At 36.4% G+C, this 23,952-nt stretch overlaps 1 protein-coding gene across 4 annotated transcripts in view; it reads left to right on the top strand.

Moving 5' to 3' along the window:
• Positions 1 to 23,952, top strand: part of CSTF3 (cleavage stimulation factor subunit 3) — a 50,777-nt gene that overhangs the window by 8,013 nt on the left and 18,812 nt on the right. For 3 of the 4 annotated variants that reach the window (XM_054200228.1, XM_054200226.1, XM_054200227.1), the window contains 2 exons: positions 1,179 to 1,280; positions 1,410 to 1,505. In XM_054200228.1, the coding sequence (XP_054056203.1) occupies positions 1,179 to 1,280; positions 1,410 to 1,505 (198 nt within the window). Of the gene's footprint in view, positions 1 to 365; positions 408 to 1,178; positions 1,506 to 23,952 lie in introns of all 4 variants that reach the window. The other variant, XM_054200229.1, reaches the window with a different exon arrangement.

Raw genomic sequence — 23,952 nt, 5'->3', positions numbered from 1 at the left:
TTCTGTACAGTAAATCAGTCACACTGTGCTATACAATACAGAAACATGTATTTTAACAGTAATTATGTAGATAATTGTAAAATTTCACAAGAAAGGTCTTGTAGTAATAATTTACAGGTAATTATCGTTACATCTCATGAAGGCAAGAATTTACTTGATCGTGTGATTTGGAACTGCTAACATCTGCCTGAAAATGAGTCAAGTTTGGAAAGTTAGTAAATAAGTTGTTTGGCGTACAGGTCAGAACAATATTTCATGCTTAATAAAGAGCTTCATATCATTTAGGGTTGTAACAAGCATGTATTTTAAGGCTTGTCTGATATGATCATCAGATTGTAATTTTTTTTCATCTACTTTGCTAACAGTGTTAAATCTAGGAAAAGAAATTGTGGACACCGTGAAGTAAGGTATTTCCACAAGTCTTTAAAAGAACACTTAAAGCTATACTATAATAGTAACTGTTAACAAGTTAATGTTCAATTTAGTAAAGCTTTTAGTATCAAAAAAAGTTTTTAAACTCCAATATGAATGTCTGAGTGTAAAAAAGAAAAAAAAAAAGGCAATTTAAGGTATTTAGTGCCAAAGCTACAGGAAGGCAACTGTAAGAATATACTAATAAAATATACTAACTGACAGATTAGATTGATTAATTGTGTTTGGATAACATGTATATGTTGCTGCTAGGACTGCCATCTTCTAGCTTTCTTGTTGAATCTGTAACTTGTAATACGAAATACTTACTGTCTTGGAAATGCGTATACAGAATGACTCATGCAGTGACCTGGATTTGTTTGGCTGAAATCTATCTGTAATAGAAAAATCGGTCTGAATTTACTTTTTACATCTTAAAAGTTTCAGGTTAGTAACACTGTTTAAAATTCATAGTGCAATAAATTTTGTGACAAACTCAAATTTGTTGTAGTGTTTCAGAAGCAGTCAATTTTGTCTTGCTTTTTGCTGGATCATCAAATATGTAGAACTTGTTGTGGTGAGAGTGCATTATCTTACTGGGACAACTTGTTTTCCAGATGAAACTACAGTGTAGTAACTCCAGCACAAAAACCGAGATCTGGAATGTTACATTGTCGGAATGTTGTCTTTGGTGTGACTCTGTAGCTGGGACAGAACTTTTCAAACTCTACTTGTGATTTCTTATGTCTTATTTTTAATTTTTCCAGGCTGCTGAATATGTCCCAGAAAAAGTGAAGAAAGCTGAAAAGAAACTAGAAGAAAATCCATATGACCTTGACGCTTGGAGCATTCTCATTCGAGAGGCACAGGTTTAGTGACATAGGATTACATTTCCTTATCTATGGTCCACTCACACTATTTGGTTCTGGAGTAAAATCAGCATATTCATTTACATAAATCATAATATTGTAAATGCTGTTTTGATTTTCAATTTTTAGAATCAACCTATAGACAAAGCACGGAAGACCTATGAACGCCTTGTTGCCCAGTTCCCCAGTTCTGGCAGATTCTGGAAACTGTACATTGAAGCAGAGGTTAATATTTTTACATTTTTTCTTATATAACATTTAATAGGAGTTTAAGTTTACACTTTCATAAGCATAAATAAGATAGGCACATAATATCTAGGGAAAGGGGGATTTTAAATATGCCTTGCCTTTATTTTGTAAAATAGGTGCAAAGGAGTGATTAAAATGAATTCTAAAGTATTGGGTCTTTTATGACTTGATGATTGTTGCATTATGGAATTGCAACAACATTAAAACCGTTTCAATGGTATTGGAGTGCTTTAGCCTTTTATTTACTTGTCGTGTCAATTTATTGCCTCCCGTGTCATTTATTTAGAGGACTTTTTTTTTTATTTATACGTGCAAACTTACTTGAATGACTTTCTGTGAATGTTTGAATCTTAATTTTTTTGCTTTCTTAGGGAATTGATTGTTTCTGTGAACAGTGTTTTCAGGGAGGGTGTGGGATGGAAGCTGATTTCTGGAATGAAAATGCTGGGAAAATGCATTAGCACAACTCATTAGCTTCTAAAAATCCTGACAAATTTGTGATTGTTTACACATAACTATATAAAACTTCCTGCTAAGTGCATTGATCATTTAAACAGTCTTTAATGACATGCACTGTATAATCTGAGTTTTGGTGTGGTGTTTTTTTTTTATTTTCTTTAGCTGATATTTAATACTAATACACATACTTTTTGTGGGCATTTTCTAGCTGCACATTTTCCTTGAGACAAATCTTCTACATGTTAAACTATAGGGGTGGGGACCTGTGTTCTGTAGGTGAGAAATGAGATAGCTAAATTTTTTTTTCCATTTTATGTGAAAATCGCTAAGCAACAATCTGAGTGGCAAAACTGCATTATATATTTACTATATCTTATTTTACATTAAATTACGTATCCAAATGTGTTCCGGCAGTAAATTTTGAAGACTACTAAATAAAATTGGGATCATGGGAATCTAACAGAAAATTTTATATTGCAGTTTATAGTAAGATGTTATAGTGCAAAATACTGCAACCGAAATTTAGTATTACCTAATCAAATATTGTAGAATTTTCACTATTTTCTTTCCAGTAGTTTGTAGTAGTAGTTGGAATGTTGGTGAATGGACATATGTGGGAGATTGTGAATGCACTAACACATACAGATGCGTATTTTTCCTTTTGGGAAAAGGAGCCAAATCCATTAGCCCCTTGTACCCCGTAATGTTTCCTACATGATCTAGCCTTTAGAATTTAATCTAGCTTGATGATCACATTAAGTTAGCTGATTTCTGTGCTTATTTAAAACCTATATCTTTCCCATGCCTCAGATTTAAGAGTTGAATAAGACCACCTCAGCCTGTACTACATTATAGATCTTTCAGCAGAAAGTAGTATTATCAGTGTAAAGCCTCTTGTCTGAGGCTTCTTGTCTTGAACCACGTTCAGAGATGAACTGACAAACATTACCTCCCTTAATCAATACCTTTTAACTAATTTGTAATCTAATAGTATTTAGCAACATTAACAGTAGTCAAGCTTAAAACAATCTAGGGTATAATTTTTTACATGCTTCTTCAAGGAAGGAAGATCAGCTTCTACCCAGCAGGTATGGTAACCAGGTAACACAAGGTAAATTCGAGAAGGAAAGAATTGGCATAAAGATCACTAGTTCTTCACGTGTGTGTGTGTGTGTGCGTCTGCCTATAACTATTCTTCAAATATAAGAGAAATGGAAATACGATTCTGTTATTCTAAACAATGGAAAAACATGAACTGTAGAGTTCTGGTAGAGGTTACACTTGAAAAGGGTTATATTTGAAAGAAACATAAGGGGTTACTTTTTAGAAATTTATCTCTCATTTTAATAGGCAAATTTTTAAAATCCCAGTTATGACTTAAATTTTCAACTTTTCTTTCCTGGTTCCAGTACCTTCACTCAAAACATAGTGACCAATTAACTAAAAAGCAACATGCTTATCTCTGCCCTTTTTTTTTTTTAATATATATAAACATTTATAGCTATCAGCTGAAATAACTTCTTATTTCCAAATTTATCTCTAAAAAATATATTCACACAATTGGGCACTGTTGTCAGTGTTGTTTTAAGTTGGATATCATATGTATAGTCCCATCCGGAAGTAAATTAAAAGTGAAATGTTTTCTCAAATGATCTTTTATCAGTGTGTTTGAATATAAGTTAAGATTTCAATTATTTTTGAAGGCTACTGAGATAGAGGAATTGTTTTGAGGCTTCTTTTATTGCAGCCTTAAGATGTACAAGGAATATAGGGAAGGTATTTTCCAAAATCTTTTTTCCTTGGAAATCCTTGTAGTCTCCTCCTGTTAGAAAGTTTCTCTTGGATAGTTCAGAAGTATAGATCTTTCCAGCCTTGAGTTGGGAAAGTAAACCTGTGGTGAATCTTTGTTTAGCATTGCTTTTGATCCACTTGCACTGCCTCAGTATTTAAACATGAAAATTGCTGAATCTTCAGTCATCTGTCAGCTGTGTTTTTCCTGATGTCAAAACAAGCATATTACTTTCCTCTTTAACATGGTAACATTTTCTCTTGGCATCACAGAAAGACAAAAAGGGAGAGGAAAGTGGGGGTTGTTTTCTGGCAGGTTGTCTTTCACTAGAGAATTTTGTCCTCTGAACGACATAAATTGGAGCTGAATATTATTACATAGTGGTGGTCTATTATTGGAAGATGAGCTAGGGTGAGGGTTACGATTACGGCCTTACAAAAAAGGAATGAGCCCTTTAACAGCTGTATTCTTTGTAAAATTGTTAGAAATCCTTAAATTTCCCTTTTCCTAACTTGAGAAATGTGTTCTTCTTAGTCACTTCCAATCTTCAAGTAGAAATCATTGTTTATATGAACAAAAACTGTTTCCCTGCATATGCCGGTTCAGTTTATAATGTATAACTTTTAAGTGCAGGCCTTACTGCTGTGATTACCTCTTGTTTTTACGACAGCATTTGTTCAGCTCACTGACTGTTTTCCTTTTCGTGTATGACTTCGTTCCCTATTGGAAGATAGTCCAAAGCAGTGCGCAGCGCTTAGTGTATCATCTAACTTACTGCTATTGATACACAGACTGTGCTGAAGTAACTGGATACTTCACGTTTCCATGTGCCAAGCACTGATTTTGTATGCTCTGGTCTCCCTGTTATGACTGATTTGGTAGCCGGTAGAACATGGAGATTAACTGGGAAGAGCTTTGACAGTTTGTTAATGGGAACTCTGCTATTAAAGTTTGAATTGGTCAAAACATTTTCATTCTCACACTGGTTCTTATTTCTTCCGACATTCAAAGAAGCAGTTGCAGGACATAGAAATAATAGAATTGGATGAAACAACTCCCAGCTCACATTGTTTTTGCGTCATAACATTTGAATGCTTGAGACTTGTGAGAACAGTTTCATTTAGTGAATTTGACAGACTGTGTAGTCTATTTTTGATACATATTTTAACAAGTAAAATAGTTAACTTGCTTTTCTGCATCTACCAAATTTAGGAAGTGGTACAGTAATGCCACTCTTCTTACTCAGACTCTTGTTTCCTGTAGTTGCTTCAAGCACATTTTTGTCTTGATACCTTTCCCATAAAAATCTACATCCAGAAAACTTGAATCAATTCGCGTCAGTGCCTCTTTCACAGTTTTAAAAAGGAGCATATAAGTCTTGGTCCCCCATGTGCCATAATGTTAAATTCATAGATCACATGATCTGGATTCTAGCCTGTTCTGCTGATTTGCCGAGTCTTCTTGGGTAAGTTATTTAACCTGTTTTGCCATTATTAAAACAGATACCTACCTACCTCACAGGGTTGTTGTGAGGCTCACTTTAGTGATTAAAGTGCTTTTGGCATCTGGCTAAAGGAGTTACAGAAATGTAAAAATAAATTCTGCTGTAATACCCTATGATCCCATAGGCCCAGCTGTCTTTTACTATTTCCTTTATCTCTTTGACTGTTTGAACCATCTTTTAGGTACAGAAAGACTTGATAATGCTTTTCATGCACTTGAAAGAACTTTTACTTTACCAGTGTTGTAAATATTTCAGTAGTTCTGAAGCAAGCATTTGAAGTTGTCACCTTTTTTCTGCTAGTTTCCTTTTGAGAAATCACCAGCTTTAAAATCCTCTTAAGCACATTTATTAAACCGTGTTCATGTATTTGCAACATTTTTTTAATGATCTAAAGAATTTTTAGTTCCAGTTGCTCTAAGTGGAAACCTTAATCTGTAATTGTCCTGAATGTTTCAGGCCAGTTCACACCACACCTTTTTACCTTTTTTATTGTTGAGTATGTTGCATTATATCCTGGTCACTTTGAATTCTCGTTAGTAGGAGATGAAAGGTTGCCATAATTAAAGATTTAAAAATCATAAGCACAAGACAGTTGCAACAAATACCCCAAGTCTAGAAACAATAAATACAAAGCTAGTAACGTGCATGTAAAGTGTTTGGCTGTTAATATGTACTTTTTGTCTTGCGAATTTTGCAAGTGAGACTCCTGTGTTATTGCGTGTTCTAAAGAAATTAAACTACATATGTTTGTTCAGATAACTTCTATTTGATATGAACACCTCGAATTTTAGATGTCTCAGTAACAAACCAGATGCTGTATGAGGATTCAGAGGGTGGGACCAAAGCTTAGGGTTGATTGTTTTGCATTTCATCATATGCAATACATCAGTATCTTTAATTTATGTAATTCACACTGGTGTGGATACTAGTCAGAATGTATCATTTAACATATTTGTATATGAAAAATGTAAATAAAACCATTTAGAAAAATGATTGTTTTTGTTTAAAATGTTTGTGTTTCTTCAAAGCATTTTCTTCCCCTGTTTTACTTCAATCTAGTTCTGAGTTCAGAAAAAAATCGTTATACGTACCACCAAAATTCTTCTGCGTGGGGAAAAATGGGAACTGACTTCTGTCAGGATGAAGTTGGAGTGATCAGAAGTCAAAGTAGTGTAGACTTCTTGGCTGAGATTCTGTTTAGTGGTACTCTCAACTGAAAATATTGTATATATCACTAGCCGATCTTTGTTAATTTCTTAATGAAAGGCATACCCATTATAATCCATGGCCACTCTGCTAGTCCATCACATTTCTCATAGTAAACTTCAGCTTTTGAGAAAGTGCTGTACAGCTGCTCTGTACAAATGTCCATATTGCACATTCTTGACTGCCTCAGTCTGAGATTTTTTTAATCTTTTTTTTACAACTGTATTATTTATGATCTTTCTTACTCATGTGTGGACTTGTTCCATTCCTGTTAATAAATGTTGTTCTGTCTGTGTGATTATTGTAGACTTGCACTAGAAAGTGAATGCAACTTCTTTCCTGTCTTTTCTACTCAATATGTAAATACAGGCATGTACATCTTGCATAGTTGCCATGGTTCTACAAGTTGTATAATATCAGAAAGTTATCCACGTGATTGACGTTTGTAGTTTCAGAAGATGCGCGGTACAACACTAGTGGGTTTCTTTGAAATTCTATTTTCTGTATTTGATCATAAAAAGTATCATGGGAAAGTTAGGAATTTTAATTTTTGAAGTGGGAGTGATGCCTAATGAAGAGATTACTATGAACCTTCTTCTATAGTGTGTTGCTGTTTTTACATGAATAAACATGAACTGCTTCCTGTTCTGTTGTATTCTTTCCATATGGGGTGACAGAAACATCCCTATTAGAAGTGTTAGTTACATAAAACTCTTGTTCACAACACTTTTGAAGTCTCATTTTCAAATGTAATGAAGACAGTGAAAACTTTTCTCGTTGTGTGCTTTCTTTTGTTGTGATGTTTTGAGGGGGAAATATGTGTGCTAACAGGCACAAACTTGAGCTTCTTTCTCATGTCTGAACCAGAAGTAAAGCAAAAATATAGAGCTTTCTTGTGTACTCTGTACTAGCTACAGATTGGTTATCTTCATCTGCGTGGGTGAGGGAACTGTAATCATAATTTCTCATTCACTTCTACATCTCTTCCAGTTGTCAGCTGGTTGAGTTACCAAACACTCTTTATTCAGATTTTGAGAAGCCTGATGACTGAGAGAACACTTCCCGTTAAATCCGACCTCCTAGTGCTACTGCCTAAAATAATGCTTGACTTTATTTGCTACAGAATCTCTTTGCAGACTGTGGAAAAGGCTTTGAGTCACTGCTGTGATGAAATATAATGGCTTCTCTTAGCTAGAGACTCTGTGAAGGCAAGCCGTTCATTCTGGCACTCTTGTGTACTGTTAGTACAAATGTTCTTCATTTAAGAGTGTGCATTGTTTTTTCCCCTTGTTAGCATATGCTTTTTCTCACTGATGGCTTCAATGTGACAGGTGCTCTACATCCAGTAACAGTTTTGGACTTCTGCAGTGAAGTGTTGTGTACCTAATACCGTAAGCTTTGATAATTTTCCTTTCTTACATAAAGCCATTCAAAGTGAGAAGAAATTATATGCATTGATGCATAACTGTACCATTGCACAGGCAGCTTTCATGTTTTTTGTGGTGGATTGTATACGTGCAGTTAACTACACGAGAAGATCTTCCGTGATTTTAATCTGATCCATAGTGGGGTTTAACTAGTTTGGTAGTGACAAATGTTCATCGTGTAGAAGGATAGGAACATTTCCAGAGTTCATTGGAGTTGTGGCATCAGAAGTGTTTTCATTTGGAAGGACAGGCATTAGAAGCAGTAAGATGTTCTTTTTAAATTTAGTTAGACAATTTTCAGTAATACTGCTATAGAGCAGAGTGAGTCCTATTGCAACTTGAGACAAGACAGTTGAATAGAACTCACTTCTAACCTAAGCATGAACATTTTTGAACATTTTGTCTGGGTTTGTTCCCTTAGAGGCAGATTGTACTCAGCCATGTGACAGGGTCCATATACTAATCTCAGTTTTCAGAGTTCCAGGGAGCACACGTTGCTGATCTCTTAGTGGATCCTGTAACTAAAGGTCTTGTAGACTGATTGCTGGGTTAAAGGCTTTCAGAGCTTTAACAACTTTGACTTTCTCCAAAAGGAGGAGGGTTAGGATTTTTGGTGTGCCAAGTATTTTTGGTAATTTTACTAATACTTTCACACTTGCACTGTGTTTCAGCAAAACAGTTACGGAGCTTGTGCATATATCTAAATTATATAGGCTTTATTTCTCTGAATTAACTAATTTGAAAAGTTCAGTAGTGTGATAGAGGGTCGACTGTCTTACTTCGTTTGATTCCTGTAATATGACTGTATAAAACTTAAGACTTTCTAATGAGGACAGCTTACTCTCTCCAGTTCCCCATGGTTTGCATTAGTGCTTGAAATAGAAATAAGAAATAACAAATAACCAGTGTGTGAAACTGGAAAGAGAAATGACTGTACATGCTTTGAAGTGTTAACTCATGACCAAAGCAGAACGAGCTCTTACTATAAACAGTCTGATACTTCCATATTGGTTTATGTAAGAATGAATATCAAACGTATTTTAAAAAATACTTTGCAAGTCATGCCCTTGGGCTGGAAAGCTAACTTGCAAAATGATGCCTAATTGTTTGATTTAGTGTTTTCTATGTCCAGACTGCAGCAAAGCCGTCAACTTCCTTCAGATACCATCCCTCCTGGAAGTACAGGTTTTCAACCACCATTTTTACTGTTTAAACAAAATAAAAATAAATTCTCTACTCGGAGATTAAAATGGATTAGATTTACAAAAATGAGGTGGCAGGTATGTAATGTATGTCCTGTCCTGCAGATAAATCAGTGGAACTACATTTATACATGAAACTAAGTATTTTTAAAATGTTCATAGTGTGACCGAATAGGAAAAAGGGCAACTCAGTTGCAGCTGGGTCTTTGTGTTCCTTAGGAAAGGGGGAAGATGCCTTGTCAAAGAACACAAAGTTGCAACTTAGTTGCAAAGTTCTCTTAATTTAGGAGCTAGTTTAGCATATTTTCAAAAAAGTTAGTTTCAAAGTGGAATTTGAACTATGAAATGACTTGTTCTATTTTAATACTGATACCATTCATCTCAAATCTGCTTTCAGACTATATGAAGGGGAAGAAACAGATGTTGTATTTTACTTCTGTCAAAGTCTGTCCCTGCAGCTTCCGTTAAGGGCTTGTTCCCCAGTATATACACACATCTGTATATTACTTAACCAAGCGATGGATCGGAAGCATAAAAAAGAAAAAGTATGCGTAGTATTTCCAAAGTTAAAAAGGAACCATTTAAAATTCACTGACAACATTTTTATTATTTTAGTTTTTATGGTTAAATGAAAACATGCTGTGGTTCCATGTCTGTGGATTCCTGAGGAACCTCAACCTATGTATGTGTATACATGTTCATTGATGTGTATATACATCTTAATGTAATAAGGTCACACAGAATAATTAATGTTCTTTTAAAACAGTACTAAATAGAAATCTGTGTATGAGCATATCAGTGCAAATTGTCTACAGAAAATTTACTTAAATTACTTACGTTTATAGGTACTTATAACTTAAAAAATAATTTGTGCATAATCTTGAATTGGAATATATTTAGAATAACAATGGATTTTTTTTTCTACATTATATACAGCTCCAGTCTGAGTGCAAAAACCTGACTTGATGCACTATGTAAATGATGAGAAAAGTAGAACTAGATTTCCTGCTTAACTTCTGTACTCTTGAACCCGGTATTGGCCTGCCTTGTCACCATTCCTCCCTATCCATCAAAAGATTATTTTATATGTTTTTATGGGCAGAATTAGAATTGTATTTGACGTAAGAATTGTGGACTTTATCAGGTATTGCTGTGGGCTGTATCTTTCAATGTGCCCTTGCAGTTCATCTTTCAGATGACAAGGTCCCAAGAGTCCTTATCAGGAAGCTGTCTTTGGACAGTTCAGACATGTTCTTTGAATTTAAGAAGCATGATTCTACTTAACATTTTGATGGGGCAGAAAGCCGGGGGGGTGGGGTGGGTGGTGGAATTGTCTAGTACTGAAATAATATTTGTAACTTTTTCCCACTGTTCTGTAACTTTCCTGATTCTGTTTTTAAAATATCTAAAACTAATCCCATGACAAACCTTTTTATTTCCTAATTGTCACAGAAGAAATATGGTGATCTTAACATCTCTTAATTATGCTAATGCAACTGTATGGCTGCTGGTGAGATTGTAATGGTATTGCATTTATAAAGCACATAAAACACATTTAGCAGCCTAGGATGTGCAGTATGTTGTAGGAACAGATCTGATTTGAGTTTCATTTAAACTTTCCCTGAAATTTGCTTAGTTAAGTTCTTCAGTTTACTCTTTTGTACTGTATCACAGATACGTAGAAGATAAAATAGTAATTACATTGTATCGTGCAGGAGCTTGAGGTGTAAGAAGCCCTCTCATTGATGTTACTATTGTGGAAAATAGAATGACGGTAACTTAATACATGTAGGCTTTCATCTACTTAAAGGTCTTAAGCACTTTTACTAACATCCAATTAATATAAGTTGAAGATAACTGACAGTGAATAAGTTTACAAAAAATTGCTTTATTAACACATATTGCTGGTGGAAGTTTAGCTTGCAGTTTTCCTTCCCTCGGCTATGTCAATTGACCTCTCTCCCCAGATTTTCTGTAGATGTTGCAGTAATTAGTATTTTTAGTACAAGCAATACACTTTGAAAGTCTACCTACATAACCTGATAGTGCCGACAAGTTCATACATGAAGAAACGTTTCCTTTATACTAAATTAGAATGGGAAGCCTTACACCGAGAGCCTTAGTCTGGCAGTTTTAATGTCATTAGGGGAATTTCATCATTCTAGTACTGACTGTGGCTTTGGGAATTGTAAATTCTGTCTAATTGTAAAACTGTGCTAGAAATGCTTACTCTGTGGTGATGATGACTGATCGTTGTGTAAAAAGTAACTGAAAGAAAGTACAGTTCATTTATAATGAAGAATGTAGTTTCAAGTGGACTGGTCTTAAGTAGACTGGAAGGAATGTTTAAAAGTACAAATAGGTGCCCTGGCAACCCTACTAGCTACTTAAGGTTTTCTGTGTAAAAATTCACTCTAAAATAGCCTCCGGTGCATGACTTTTTGGTTCCGAGCTACCTGAAAAAATGCTGTGGATGCAAGCTAAAATGTTTAGTATAAAGGAGTGTCCCCATCCCTACTCCACCCCCTAAGAAAAGGAATTGCTGCCCTGGAAAGTGTATGTTATTTGCTCATTATTGTTGCCTGCTAGCTAGCATTCCTCAGGGAAGTGTTATCACTGTATTGTCACCTGAAATTCTGCACAGGAGTACTGGAGCAGTAAGCCTGAGCAGGAAACTGACAATACAATTTATTGTTAAAGAATAAAACATCAATTTCTCCAACATAAGATGTGACTAAACATAATTCAGGCTTTGACCTTCCCCCCTCCCCCGTAAATTCAATTTAAGATTGATACTTAAGAATTATATACCACATGCTTATTTGTATGTGTTAAAGATGGGTATTAAAAGGGAAGAACTATGGAACTTTAAAATTAGCTGACAGACTGTAATTCAGCAGAAATATTTTTCTGGCACTAATCAGATGGAGGTAAGTCTCTCTTTTTCATAATGCCACGAAGTTTCTGCTGTTCTTTCTACTAGTCTTAGCTGTTAAAAAAGTACTGTTCCATAAGAAATCTCACCTATTTACCAAAAAAAGGCGCAAAGTTAGATATTACATGTTTATTTGTCATTTTACTTATGTTCCAAAAATTGTTTTACCCCCAGAAAAGTTCGGTGATTTATTTTTTTCCTCATTTGCAGAAATTTTAAAACTAAGGTCATTCTGTGGGTTTTTTTAATTTAATAATGAGAAAAGTATAGGTTTTCTAAATAAGTCTGATAATTCTTGTTAATCTTTGATTTGAATCAAATTAAGATACTGCACTGATGAGATGTTATCGATAGCCTGCATTGGATGTACAGCAGTCTGTCATTTCTACAAAAGCTTCATAGTCAAACATATTTCATTGCTCTAAGAGTGTACTTTTGTGCCTCCAATGCAGAGAAATCTTGACCCAGTTGTTAAGTTGCACTGACTGCTTGAAGTCAGTAGCATTATCTCCGTTTTGCCTTTCTCCCAGGCTGGCGGAGTTGCTAAAAACTGTCTAGATCATGATGTTTGTCACCTGTGTGAGCAGAGTTTTCTGTTACAATCTATATTCACAGTCAGTTCTCTGCTCAGGCGCTGGCTCATTCAGTGAATCACAGAGGTTTTGTAGCGATGCTTTACCATGTTGCTAAATCTTCAGACTGGATTTTTTAAAGATGCTGCATCACCGTGATGACGTACACCAAAAACAAGTCAAGCACCGTCGTCTTCCAACCCTAGGCTAAAGTTTGAATGTGGGGAAATTCACGCCTTTTCTTGTGAACCTTGTCTGCCTTGCCGTGAGCTGCTGCTTCTCAGTTTATGTAGTTTATGTTACATTTTAGTAGCAGTTCTTTGTTTTATACTTAACCAAATATTTTCTGCTGGTAATACAAACTATCAGTTGGGCTACTACGTTAGTTACATGTCGCTTTTACAGATTATGGTGGTTTAGTATTGTGTGTTTGGTGTCTTTACATCAGACCAAGTGCTGCTCTTGACATCCTAGCTTAAAGAAGCCAAATATAACAACAGAGAATTGTCATAGTATTTCTGAAATCCCTTGCGTGCTTCTGTACAAATTACATGGAAGAAATGAGCTGAGAGCCTGCATACTATTTTTTAATGCGATGCTTGATGCTGGCAGGCATTTTGGAACATTCTTTAATGCAAATGCTATCTGAAAGTATTCTGTATTTTTCTGTCCAGTCTTTGTCTGTGTAACAATGCATCTATCCTAGCATTTAAAGTACAGCCCTCAGTCCAAATCAAATACTTACTAGCTGTCCATCTACTGAAGAGGCTCTTTTTTGCGGAAAGTTATAGAACACTTTACTTGGGATTTCTGAATCATCAATTAGAGCAGAAAAGCCACAACATGCTTGAGGGGTGGAGGGAAGAAGTATCAAAGTGACTGGATCTCTGCTGTATCAAACAGCAGTTTCCTAGAATGTGTCTAATTCTACATGGGCAGCACTTGCCGGTGTCAGGGTGTAGAAGCAAACACATTTTTCATTACGAAAAGCAACAAAGAAATGAGATGATCAGTACCAAACGGGCCTTTACTGAAAGGAAATTAATTGTTCAGACTGCTCTCTAGCAAGGGGCACAGAACTAGCAGCTGTATTTGTTTGTTCTGTACAGGTGTACATAAAAGTAGCGCTTCCATTTCTGGGCAGTAAGCAGGGTTTTCTTTCTACCTTATGGGTCAAGGCTAGCCTTTCTTTGGCAAGTCTAAGGGTTTACCTGTGCCAGTGTCCTTACATTACTCCAAAGTAAGTGTCCTTACATTACTCAGAGGCTCCAGCTTAAATACCTGACCCTAACTTCTGGTATTTCTTCTCTATGTACTGAGATGGGGAGAGGTGGGAGGAGACTGCGATGTCAGTTGTATTGCATCTCTCTTGCTAGGCTACATAGGCTTGGAGTTTCTGTCCTGCTTTTGTGACAGGCTGTTGCATTTCATCGTTGTCATAAGATGTGAAATAAACTGTAAATGCACCTACCTAGGCGCATGTGAAACGAATGTTAGCACGTGACATTTCTGTTATATTGAAATCTGAAGTCAGAGGAGCTCTTCTCTGCTAATCTGACACCGGTGAATTTCAAATAGGAACAATGTAATGAATTGTCCTTACAAGTCTTTTGTCTTACAAAAAGTACAGTTGACTTAAATGTGTTTTAAACTTAAACACGTCTTAATTATTAGATTTATAAGTCTAATTGCATGCAGTGTGTACGAACAAACAAAAAATAACCAACCCAAACTCCCCAAACCTATCTCACATAAGGTGTAAGTTATTTTGACTTGACCTGTAAAATTAAAGACCTCAGCGTAGAGCTAATGCCTCTGCCCTTTCAGTGGAAATGTTACCTATGTAGCTTTCATTTCTAAAGCATGGGAATGTGTAATCTGTTTTTGTTTTCCATCTTCAGTGCATCTCTACATAGCCAATTATTGAAATGTAAGGTAACTTAATAAATGATCTTAGCACTAATATCAGCTCTCATAGATTTAAAAGTAGCTGCGTGTATATTTTTGTCTTAATCCTGTTTTATGAATAGTGGGACTATTCCCATAGGTGGAAGCCCAGCCAGTTGAGCTTTAACCTTTGAAGGCATCAGGCTGAAGTTTAAACGGGAAGGAGAAGGGCAAGCGACTTAAACACTGTACAAGTGCAGTTTTTAAAGTGGGGAAAGCAGTATAGCATTTAAATATTCTGGAAACCTGCTCTTTAATGTACGAAGCCGTCTGATTAGTTGGGATAGTAATTACACTCAAATTCAGGTATTCTGGAAACAGATCCCAGAATAGTCGTGTAGAGTCTACCCACTTAAATGTTTTTGGATCAAGTCTTTAACCAAAAAGATCTGTATTGTTCATGTTGTTTCGACTTGGGATGTGACCAGTCCAGACTTGGTAACTAGAAGACCCTGCAGTAAAACTTATATGTTGAAGGAAACCATTAATTCTTACCACTGAATGTTACTTTTATAGTGAATTGTTTTTCCTCTTCATATGGATGTTTAATTCTGTAATCAGCTTCTAAAATACAGTCTTTCCTTTTTTAACGTTATAGATGAGACTTTTCAGTAATTATAATTAAGAATATGCATTCTCAGAAAGGAAACAGTAGACATTTCCTTGATTTCTGACAGACTTTTAAGATGGAAAGATTTTTAATTAGGGCAGCTGCCTGTATTAGAAAAATAGGATAATTCCCTGAACTTCAGCTGGAATATCTCATTGCTGTAGAACAAAGACAGCTCAGTCATTAGGTTAATCTTATGTTTCTGAGGCAGATTATTTTCCCAGTTTAGTAAATGACTGACATAATAGATGTTTCTTCATGATTTTGTAGGAAATTCATGGCAAAGCCAGGACACGCATCCCTTCCTTAGAAAATTATTTTTGTAGCATTGCAGTTCGAGTACACTTGGTTTGGGTTTAGTAAGGTTTATTTTGTGATGCAGTATACATCCTGTCAACGGCAAATTGATGCTGCGAGCAGTTGAAGAGAATTACTTCTGCCTGAGCATTATTCTCCACTATTAACTTTGAGATTTCTGATTCTTGTTTTCCTGTGCTGAGACAACTGTCTAATGTGGTCAAACATTAAGGCCCTCGGCACCTTCGGAGACTTAGGTCCAATCTAACGGTTTTGAGAACCATTCTTTGGACCATTTTTGCAACAAATTATTGGAGAATTACTCTTTACGTTCCAGCCATGGAGAAGAAATATTAAGAACAATTTGTCCTCTGCTGACTGGCCGAGCTAGTGTTGTGCTAATGTTGTAACAGTAAGAGGATTATGCTGTATGATACAATTACAATCTTCTAGTACCATTTTTTACTCTTTGAGAAGCTCGTGTTCTTTTTCTTCAGGAGAATTGCTTGTTTGGGTGTCTTTTTTGGTGGGGACAGCCTTTATTAGACCAGTTCCATGCTAGAAAATGCAAGGAATTAATGCACAGTCTCTGAATGAATTTGACCGCTCAAAAGGGCAGCAGTTCTTTCTGGTACTAAGATGTTTTCGGGCTGTTTAAGGGACCTTTGCTGACTTCTAGATGTGTTAATTCTTTTTTTTAAATAGATATTCAAGGTTCCCTTTAAAAAGTAAGATCTTTCTGAAATTCTAGTTTGTTCGAGTGTAATATTAACATATAATCTTGGTTAGTGAGTGGAGAATTCTTAAAACCTTCCGTGCAAAAATTATTATTATTTGATAACTTTATTCTACAGAAGGAGATTCTCTGAAATATCATAATCCAGTGTGAAACAATTACAGATATCAGACTTCTCCTTTTCTGCACTTTTATGCAAGCATATTTGAAAAGAATACATCAAAAGTGTAGGCATGTGATGAGTGTAGTGAGAAATAACGGAACTATAAACCTAATGGGCAACTTAATGCCCCCTAAAATGTCCCATTTTCCTCAGCTATGTCATCAAATCACCATTTGCTTACAAACTTTGCTTTCTTACTTTCTCTGAGATATCTTGAAGATACCAAAATCAAAGGAATTATTTTTTTTAGAGCAGGATGTTACTGTAATGAACACTGATTTCTGATAGAAGTGAAAAGCAACTAGATTATTTTAAATTAAGGGTCTTAAGTTTGATCTTAAGTTAGAGCATTGTAAGGTGCAAGATCTGTGTGATGAAACAATTGGCTTTTATTTTTCCTAGGTAGTGATGCCCCACGTACCTCTTACGACATGTAATCTGTTGCAGCGGTGTGGTCCCTGCCTTGTTTTTAAAGTCAGTATTGCCAGGAGTTTTACGAGCTTAGTGCCTCACTAGTGGTGATGGCAGACTGCAATTTGTCTGTGTTCCTCAGTTAGGCAACCTTGTGTAAGATACTGGCACCTCTTATCTTACTAAACTAGCTGAAAAAAAGCATTAGAGGAGTGCATATGTCCAATTCCATTGCACCTGCTGAGGGACTGTTTGCTTACGATACACATTTGAGGTAGACGACCGGTGTAATTCATCTGAGTTTATAAATTAGGGATCTGTAGCCCAATGACATGGGCCAGATACCATGCTTTTAGGTTTCCCTCTTAATTTAACATTTTAACGTTGATGATCTGGACAATAGATAAGACGGCAAGTCTTTAATTTATCTCATTGCGTTTTGTCATGTTAACAGATTATCTTGCAATCCACGGGTGCTGTATGTGCTTTTGAGTCCTATAAATTTGTTCCTCTGAGAGTTAAACCAATATAAAATTAATTCTAGGCAAAAAAGCACTGCTTCTTTGTGAAATGGCATACTTCCTAATAACTGCAAAGGGTATCAGTAGATCTGTTAATGTTAGCTATATGAAAACGCATTTTAAAACTTCCCACTGCTTCTGTAAAATACAAAAGACATGGAGAAACAGGAATGAGGAGCGAAAGAGAACTGAAATACATAGGAAGAACCAAAATGGCTAAGTCGGGAAGGAAGCAAGGTCGTTTGCAGGAGTGTGAATATGGGGTGATGTTTTCTGCTGTGGCTTAAAGTGAGTGTGAAATTGAAGAGGAAATTACAAGCCACAGGGCACGTTGAAAATTGACTTTTTATTAAAATGAGATTTGCAGGCAAATTGAGAATCTAGGCATGAAGTTGAATCTGGCTAGAAAGGAGTGGAAAACGGAAGGATGCTTAGCATTTGTAAATTAGTGCAGTTAATATTACATTAAATTTGATAATGGGCAAATTGCCTAAATGAAAATGGTGACGATTTTCCTGATTTGGAGAAAATATTAAAGAGTGGGTAGCACAGATAAAGATGTGTCATACAGTAAAACGCAATAAATACTGAAGGAACAAAGAACATTGGATCGTCTCCCATTATTTGGAAAAATTATTGGAGTAGGTAACTCATACTTCCCCAATTAGAAGCATAAAGCGAGACACTGTTACAGAAAATATGCTTGTACATGGCAAGACCTAAGCACCTAAGACAAGTTCTTGTTTCCTTGAATAGTGCTGAGGAAGGAGCAGGAGAGACATCTTCCTGATGTTGGGTAGGAGGTCTTGGTGCTTTAAGTCAGATGTGTTTCGCAGTAGGCTGCTGGAGTGTTACAGGCACGTTTCGGAGCAGGGAGAGTGAAGGGGATGGTGCAGTTCAGTCAGGTGAAATCAGTGAACAGTATCTCAGAATGACCGTGTGAAGCTGGTAGATGCAAAAAGTGAGCAAAAGATAGTATAGGGGCCAAAATTGACTAAACAGAAAAGAATGGATCAAGATTTTTCTATTAAAAAATATTTAAGAAAAGTAACTGTAGTGATAATGTCGTCCTGCCTTTCTCTAATCAGGAAATACTGATTTCCATCTACTAAATATGGTATGACCACAAACAAGGTGTTTATTAAAGAGGTCTTACCGTCTATTGATTTTTAAATTGGTGTATAAGAACTGCTTATGCTAAGAGCAGGTATATGAAGACTGATTTGTGGGGGAAAGTGTAACTATTGATTATATACTTAATATGAAATTTTGTTGGGGACAGTTGTCTCACAACATTAGTAAGGGGAACTTCTGAATTATTTTGCACAAAAGAGTTTGAGGAGATAGAACAAGCAAGAAAAGCTGGCAGTGCTGCTGCTTGACATGAGCCATATATACATGAACTTTACCCATACAGCAAAGTCAGTTCAGTAGACTGAGGCCGTACTCACAGGTAAAAGAGAGAGGAAAATAGCAGTGCAAAAGATTAACATGAGGTGGGTTTGGTGTTTCAAGATAACCGCAAACCTGAAGTGTTCTTTTCTGAAAACTTGTTCTGGTCTGGAAGAAGGAATGAGAAATGTTCTGGAAAGGAAGTAAAACACAAAGAAGCAAAATAAGAAAAAACAGCAGCAGAATGAAATAGATAGGAAGAAAGGGGAAATAAGCTTGAGAAATTGCTTCTTCATTTTTGTAATCCACATTGGGGGAAAAAAGGAAGAAATATTAGAAGTATATGTGACATCAGAAATATATGAGATAGTGAATCAGTGATCACAATTCAGTACCATTCCCCAACTAGCGAAATCATTTAACAGTTTTGTCACCACAAAACTTTTTTTTTAAGGCTGAAATATTTCTCTGTACAGCCTCTGGCTAGTCTCTTGACAGTGGTGCCTGAGATTTATGCTTGCTTTTCCAAGTATTAACATGAATAAAGTGCCTCGCTGCAGGACCAAGAGGCCAGCATCTTCTGTAAGGGAGTAGAGGCAGGTGCTAGTCCTAAAGATTTGTCTGGACGTGGAAATTAATTCAAATTGCACTAAGATGTAAATTAAAGCACAGTAGCTATTTTTTTAGTAACTCCACCTCTGATCTCTGTTACTAAGTCCTTGTTCTTCTTTACGCTGGAGTAGATATTTAGGAATTAAGTGGGGGAGGTAGTTCTGTAATATTCCAAACTATTAAGTAGCAAAGTTAAGTTTCTTTACTGGGATGCGTTAATCTTTATTCACTTCTAGATCAGTCCATTTACTGTAAGTTTGTTCAGCAAGGTTGTCCAGATTCTCAGTCCCTGTATTACTGCACCTGCAGAATGCAAACAGCTTGCTGATACCTAAGGATGTTGGATTCATGTATTCTTCTGGATTGATTTCTTTCCTGGTGCGTCTGAAAATTAAAGGTATTGGGTTTTTTAGTCTAATAGATTAAACAAAAAGACATCTTCCACTTGCAGATATTTTTTTTTAATTGGTAATTACTTGTTTATGTAGGTTTTTTGATTAAGAATGCTTTAACTCTGTTTTAGCTGGGGCATACATTACTCTGGCTTTAGAGTAACATTTCACAATTTCTTCGTTTGCACTTTTTTCTGAAGACTTCTGCTCTGAGCTGCTCCCTCACTGCCCTTCAGCAGGCGCAGCTGGGTTCCTCCCTTTCCTGAGCTTCCAGATAAATCTAGTTTTATGTTCACAGATGTGGAAATAGACTTTTCAGGTCTTCAGTCATGCCTATTTTTTTTATGTTTAGTCAGATGGTGGAGATGCTCATGTAGAGCTCTCTCTAGGCTGCTGCCTCCGAGAGGAGAAAGGTTGGTCGAGTGTGTTAACCTAATGTGCTTTGGTTAATTGTTCCTGAAGGCTATTAAAAGCTTGAGGTCATGAGGCTGTAATAACAATTTTCAAGAAGTTAGAGAGTGAGGAGCAACCTTGCATATTCACGCAGCAGCTCTCTCCAGCTTTGCCACTGTTCTGTCCCAGTCTCCCGCTGCAACTTGGCTCCTTACGAAAAATGCTGCCCGTCATTTACTATTGATCGCTTTTCCTGTAGGCAGGGCTGCCTTTTGCTGGTTTTTTGTCTTTAACAGAGAACGGGGACGTGGCCCTTAATTTTGCTATAGAAAGTTAACATTTTCACTAGCTGCCCAGTAGGTGCCTGTTGTCATTTATATGTGTAGGATACTAACTGGTAATTGGGTTCACGGAATTACAGGTCCTGTTCATTAGCTTAAACAATAGTCTTAGTTACTGAAAAGTTGATTTATTCTTAAATACCATGAGCAAATTCAAAGTATGTCTAAATATAAATAAAAATACATGATAGTGTATATGATAGGCTGCTATTTTGTTAATCAGGAAACAGCCGTGAAACCTAAAGGATGGTTGTGATCAGGAAGCGGAATGCAAAATGGTGCTTTTTTCGGGTCTGTGTTGTGGCTGCCTGTATGGCAGCTGGGACCGCATCCTGTAAGGAGGCTGTTGTTTCGAGTGATGACATACCTAGTAGAAACAACATGATTTTTAAATTTTAATGTAATGTCATGGTTGTGGAAGCTCTAGAAATAATACATGTGATAGTAGTTGGAGACATTTCATTTAGAATAATTTTAAGGAACTTTTCAAATCCCATTTTATGGCAGACTGAAATTGAGACACAGCCATGTGAAAAAATACACCCTGCTGAATGAAGATACTTAGAATGTCGTTTTATTACATTTTGAGAAAATTAGTTTTCCCATACTCGGTGTACTATAGCTCTTCCTTGCAGTCTTCACTAATAGCAAGATAAAAGCTGTATCTTCACAAGGAATATTAAAACTCCGAATGATGACTGCAGAAACACCGAATCATTCAATCCTTATCTGGTACAAATTGCAGTAAAATTCTATATTGCAGAAATTACACCTGCAATTGTATGCTAATGTTTTTAAATAAAGGATTTCACTGGTTTAGCCTTGGAATATCTTGCACGAATGGAATATGTGCTTTGTTCATCATACATAAGATATGTTTTACATCAAGTTATCTAGGCAGTTATAATCCAGCCTCCTTGGGTTAATGACCACATGTGAGTGCAATGTTAGTCCTGCATTTCACCTGCATTTCATGTACTTGAACAGAGCTTGGGTCGCTATTTGCAAAGGTAATTGCTGTTATTTGACCTGTAGGAAAACAAATTTGTCGTGTTAAGCACTCACGCAATTAGTCAGTGGCTGGAAGCCTCAGCAAATAGCAAAAGGCTGAATGTGCTAAAGATAGAAGAATGAATTAGTGTGTTGCACTCTCCACATCCTTTCAAAGATTACATTTTGTTGAGGCAGTCTGAAAAGTTTGAACTGCTATGGTCCAAGCAGTATTTATCCTGCAAATATAGTGGAAACATCTCTCCAGCCAACCCTAGCCTATATTTTGGAAACGGGTGGAGAAATGTGAATGTTTTTTATTATACCTACGGTTCTCTACTAGCAGAGACCCGAATTACATCCCACTGGGCTTGACAGTGGCTAGTTGACGATTTACCTTAGCAGTCAAGATGAAAAAAAAAAAAAAACCAAACCAAAACATAAAAAGGCAAATGATCAACACAAATGGATTCAGTGATAATAGATTTTGTGTAGTCTGATTTTATTTTTAAAATTTAACTTTTTAATTATCTAATACCTAGTCATCTAACTGTTTGAATAAATATAGGTCTTTAACTGTGAGCTCCCTTCAGTTAATAAGCAAAAGCAATGCTTCCAAATACATACATGTATGCTCTGGTTGTCATTTTGTACTCTGAAACATATGTTGTGTGTATGTTTTTAAAAAAAAAAAAATTAAAGATGTAGCATACATGGCAGTATTTATGACAAAACCAGGTTTTAGGAAATAGTAATTCTAAAAATACCAGCCACTACGAACTAAATCCTTGGAAAGTTAACACTGCTGTGGTGTTTTCTCCTCTCCCAGCGTGTCCCTCACCAGCGGTGTGTGGTGTTTCTCTTCAGGTCTCTCTTCCAAATAAAGTTCAAAAAAAATGTTGAAGAGCAGTGCAGGGGCGGTGAGTAGAGGAGAGGGCAAGAGAATCTCTAGATTAATAAAATCACTTGCTTTGTATAATCATAAATGACACCTGTGTCTTTTAATAAGTCTATTAAAAAGGGTGAAGGGCAGTGTAATTTATGGATTAAATTTTGCCCTTGAATGTTTGTGAAGCTCGTTATTGGGAAGACCCTGTTGTTATAAATTCGTCTTGTACAAAGCCAATACAGTAGTGACTTAAATTTCCTATTGAAGCATCAAATTTAAAGTTACTCTTTCAGGAAAACAGGCAGGGGAAGGCAAGGTCAGGTGTGTTTTACTACAGGAGTGTCTAAGTAAGGTCAGGCTAGGTGGCTTTTGTATAGGCTTCAAGGACGGAGGGGAGATACTCGTATATACCAATTTTACCTTAGAATAACAATACGCCTAAGCTCATTCTGTAGGTGGTGGATTCATGGTGGAGACACCCCTGTATGTTAGCCTCCATGAGGGTAACACCTACCTCTTGAATTAAAGCAATCTGAATAGGAATACAGGCAGTGTTAGAAATTGAAGGATAATCAGCTGTAAAGATCTATAGTTGACTTTATGTTTGTCTTTAAGGACAAAAATACAGTATTAATGACAATTCTTTAATGCTTGTCCACGTCTAATCACCGCCTGTTCCTGTGTCTGTAATAGGAAAAACAAGAAATGTCACAGAAATGTGTGACAGTGGGTCCTGGAGGCAATGTGTGCCCTCTCTGGTCATGGGCTTTCCCCATCCATGTGGCATTCCTGAGCCAGGGCTCCAGGATGTTTGCCTGGCAGTGGTGAGCCAAGAAATGCAAACAAATTCCTGCAGGAGAAAGCTGCTCTTCCCTCTGGCTCTGCTTGGTAAAATCTCTCCAGTGAGAGACACCCAGTAAGCATTGACCAATATTGCTTTTTCTTTTCCCGTATTTTTAACAAATCCTGCCCATCCCCAACCTCCTAACTTCACGGGTACCAACATTTCTGAATTCTCAGATATCAATATCAAACCACTTGTGTGGATTTAACAAATATATAACACTGACTTGAAGTCCTGATGTGGTCAGCTTTTCAAATATCTGATAATTCATGTAGAAAGTATTTTTTTCTTTGAGTCATAACACATGCAAATAAAGAAAATAGCTTTTTTTCCTAGAAGAATATTTTACTTTTAAAGGTGTTTGGTTATTGGAAGCGCATGTAGTCTAATTGATAAGTACTCCATGTGCTCCGTCTTTTGGTGTTGCTTGGCGACAGTGCTGCCAGGTGCTAATAAAGTTGCTCTAGTAAACAATTAAGTGGGATTACTGTGCACTTACCTGATGCTGTGAACAATGGCTGAGGTTGGTCTGGGTCACTTACGCTGAGTAATAGCGGTCATTGGGCGTTTGGGTGACAAGGGGCAGGGAGACATGCTAAGCAGGCGGAGAGCATTCGCAGCCCCATGAGCTACGTCTAGGAATTCTCTGTGGCATAGTATTTCAAGGCAGACACACAAAACACATTTTACGTGGCTAAACCAGGAGGGCACACTGATTTTTGTCCTGCCTGCTTACAGCTTTTCATTCTGAGCTTTTAAAAATTATTTTTTGTCTTGTTCTTGAATAAGTA

Source organism: Rissa tridactyla, chromosome 4, assembly GCF_028500815.1.
Source record: "Rissa tridactyla isolate bRisTri1 chromosome 4, bRisTri1.patW.cur.20221130, whole genome shotgun sequence".
NCBI classification, from domain to species: Eukaryota; Metazoa; Chordata; class Aves; order Charadriiformes; family Laridae; genus Rissa; species Rissa tridactyla.
The sequence above is the reverse complement of the archived record's forward strand: the minus strand, read 5'-3'. Positions and strand labels throughout refer to the sequence as shown.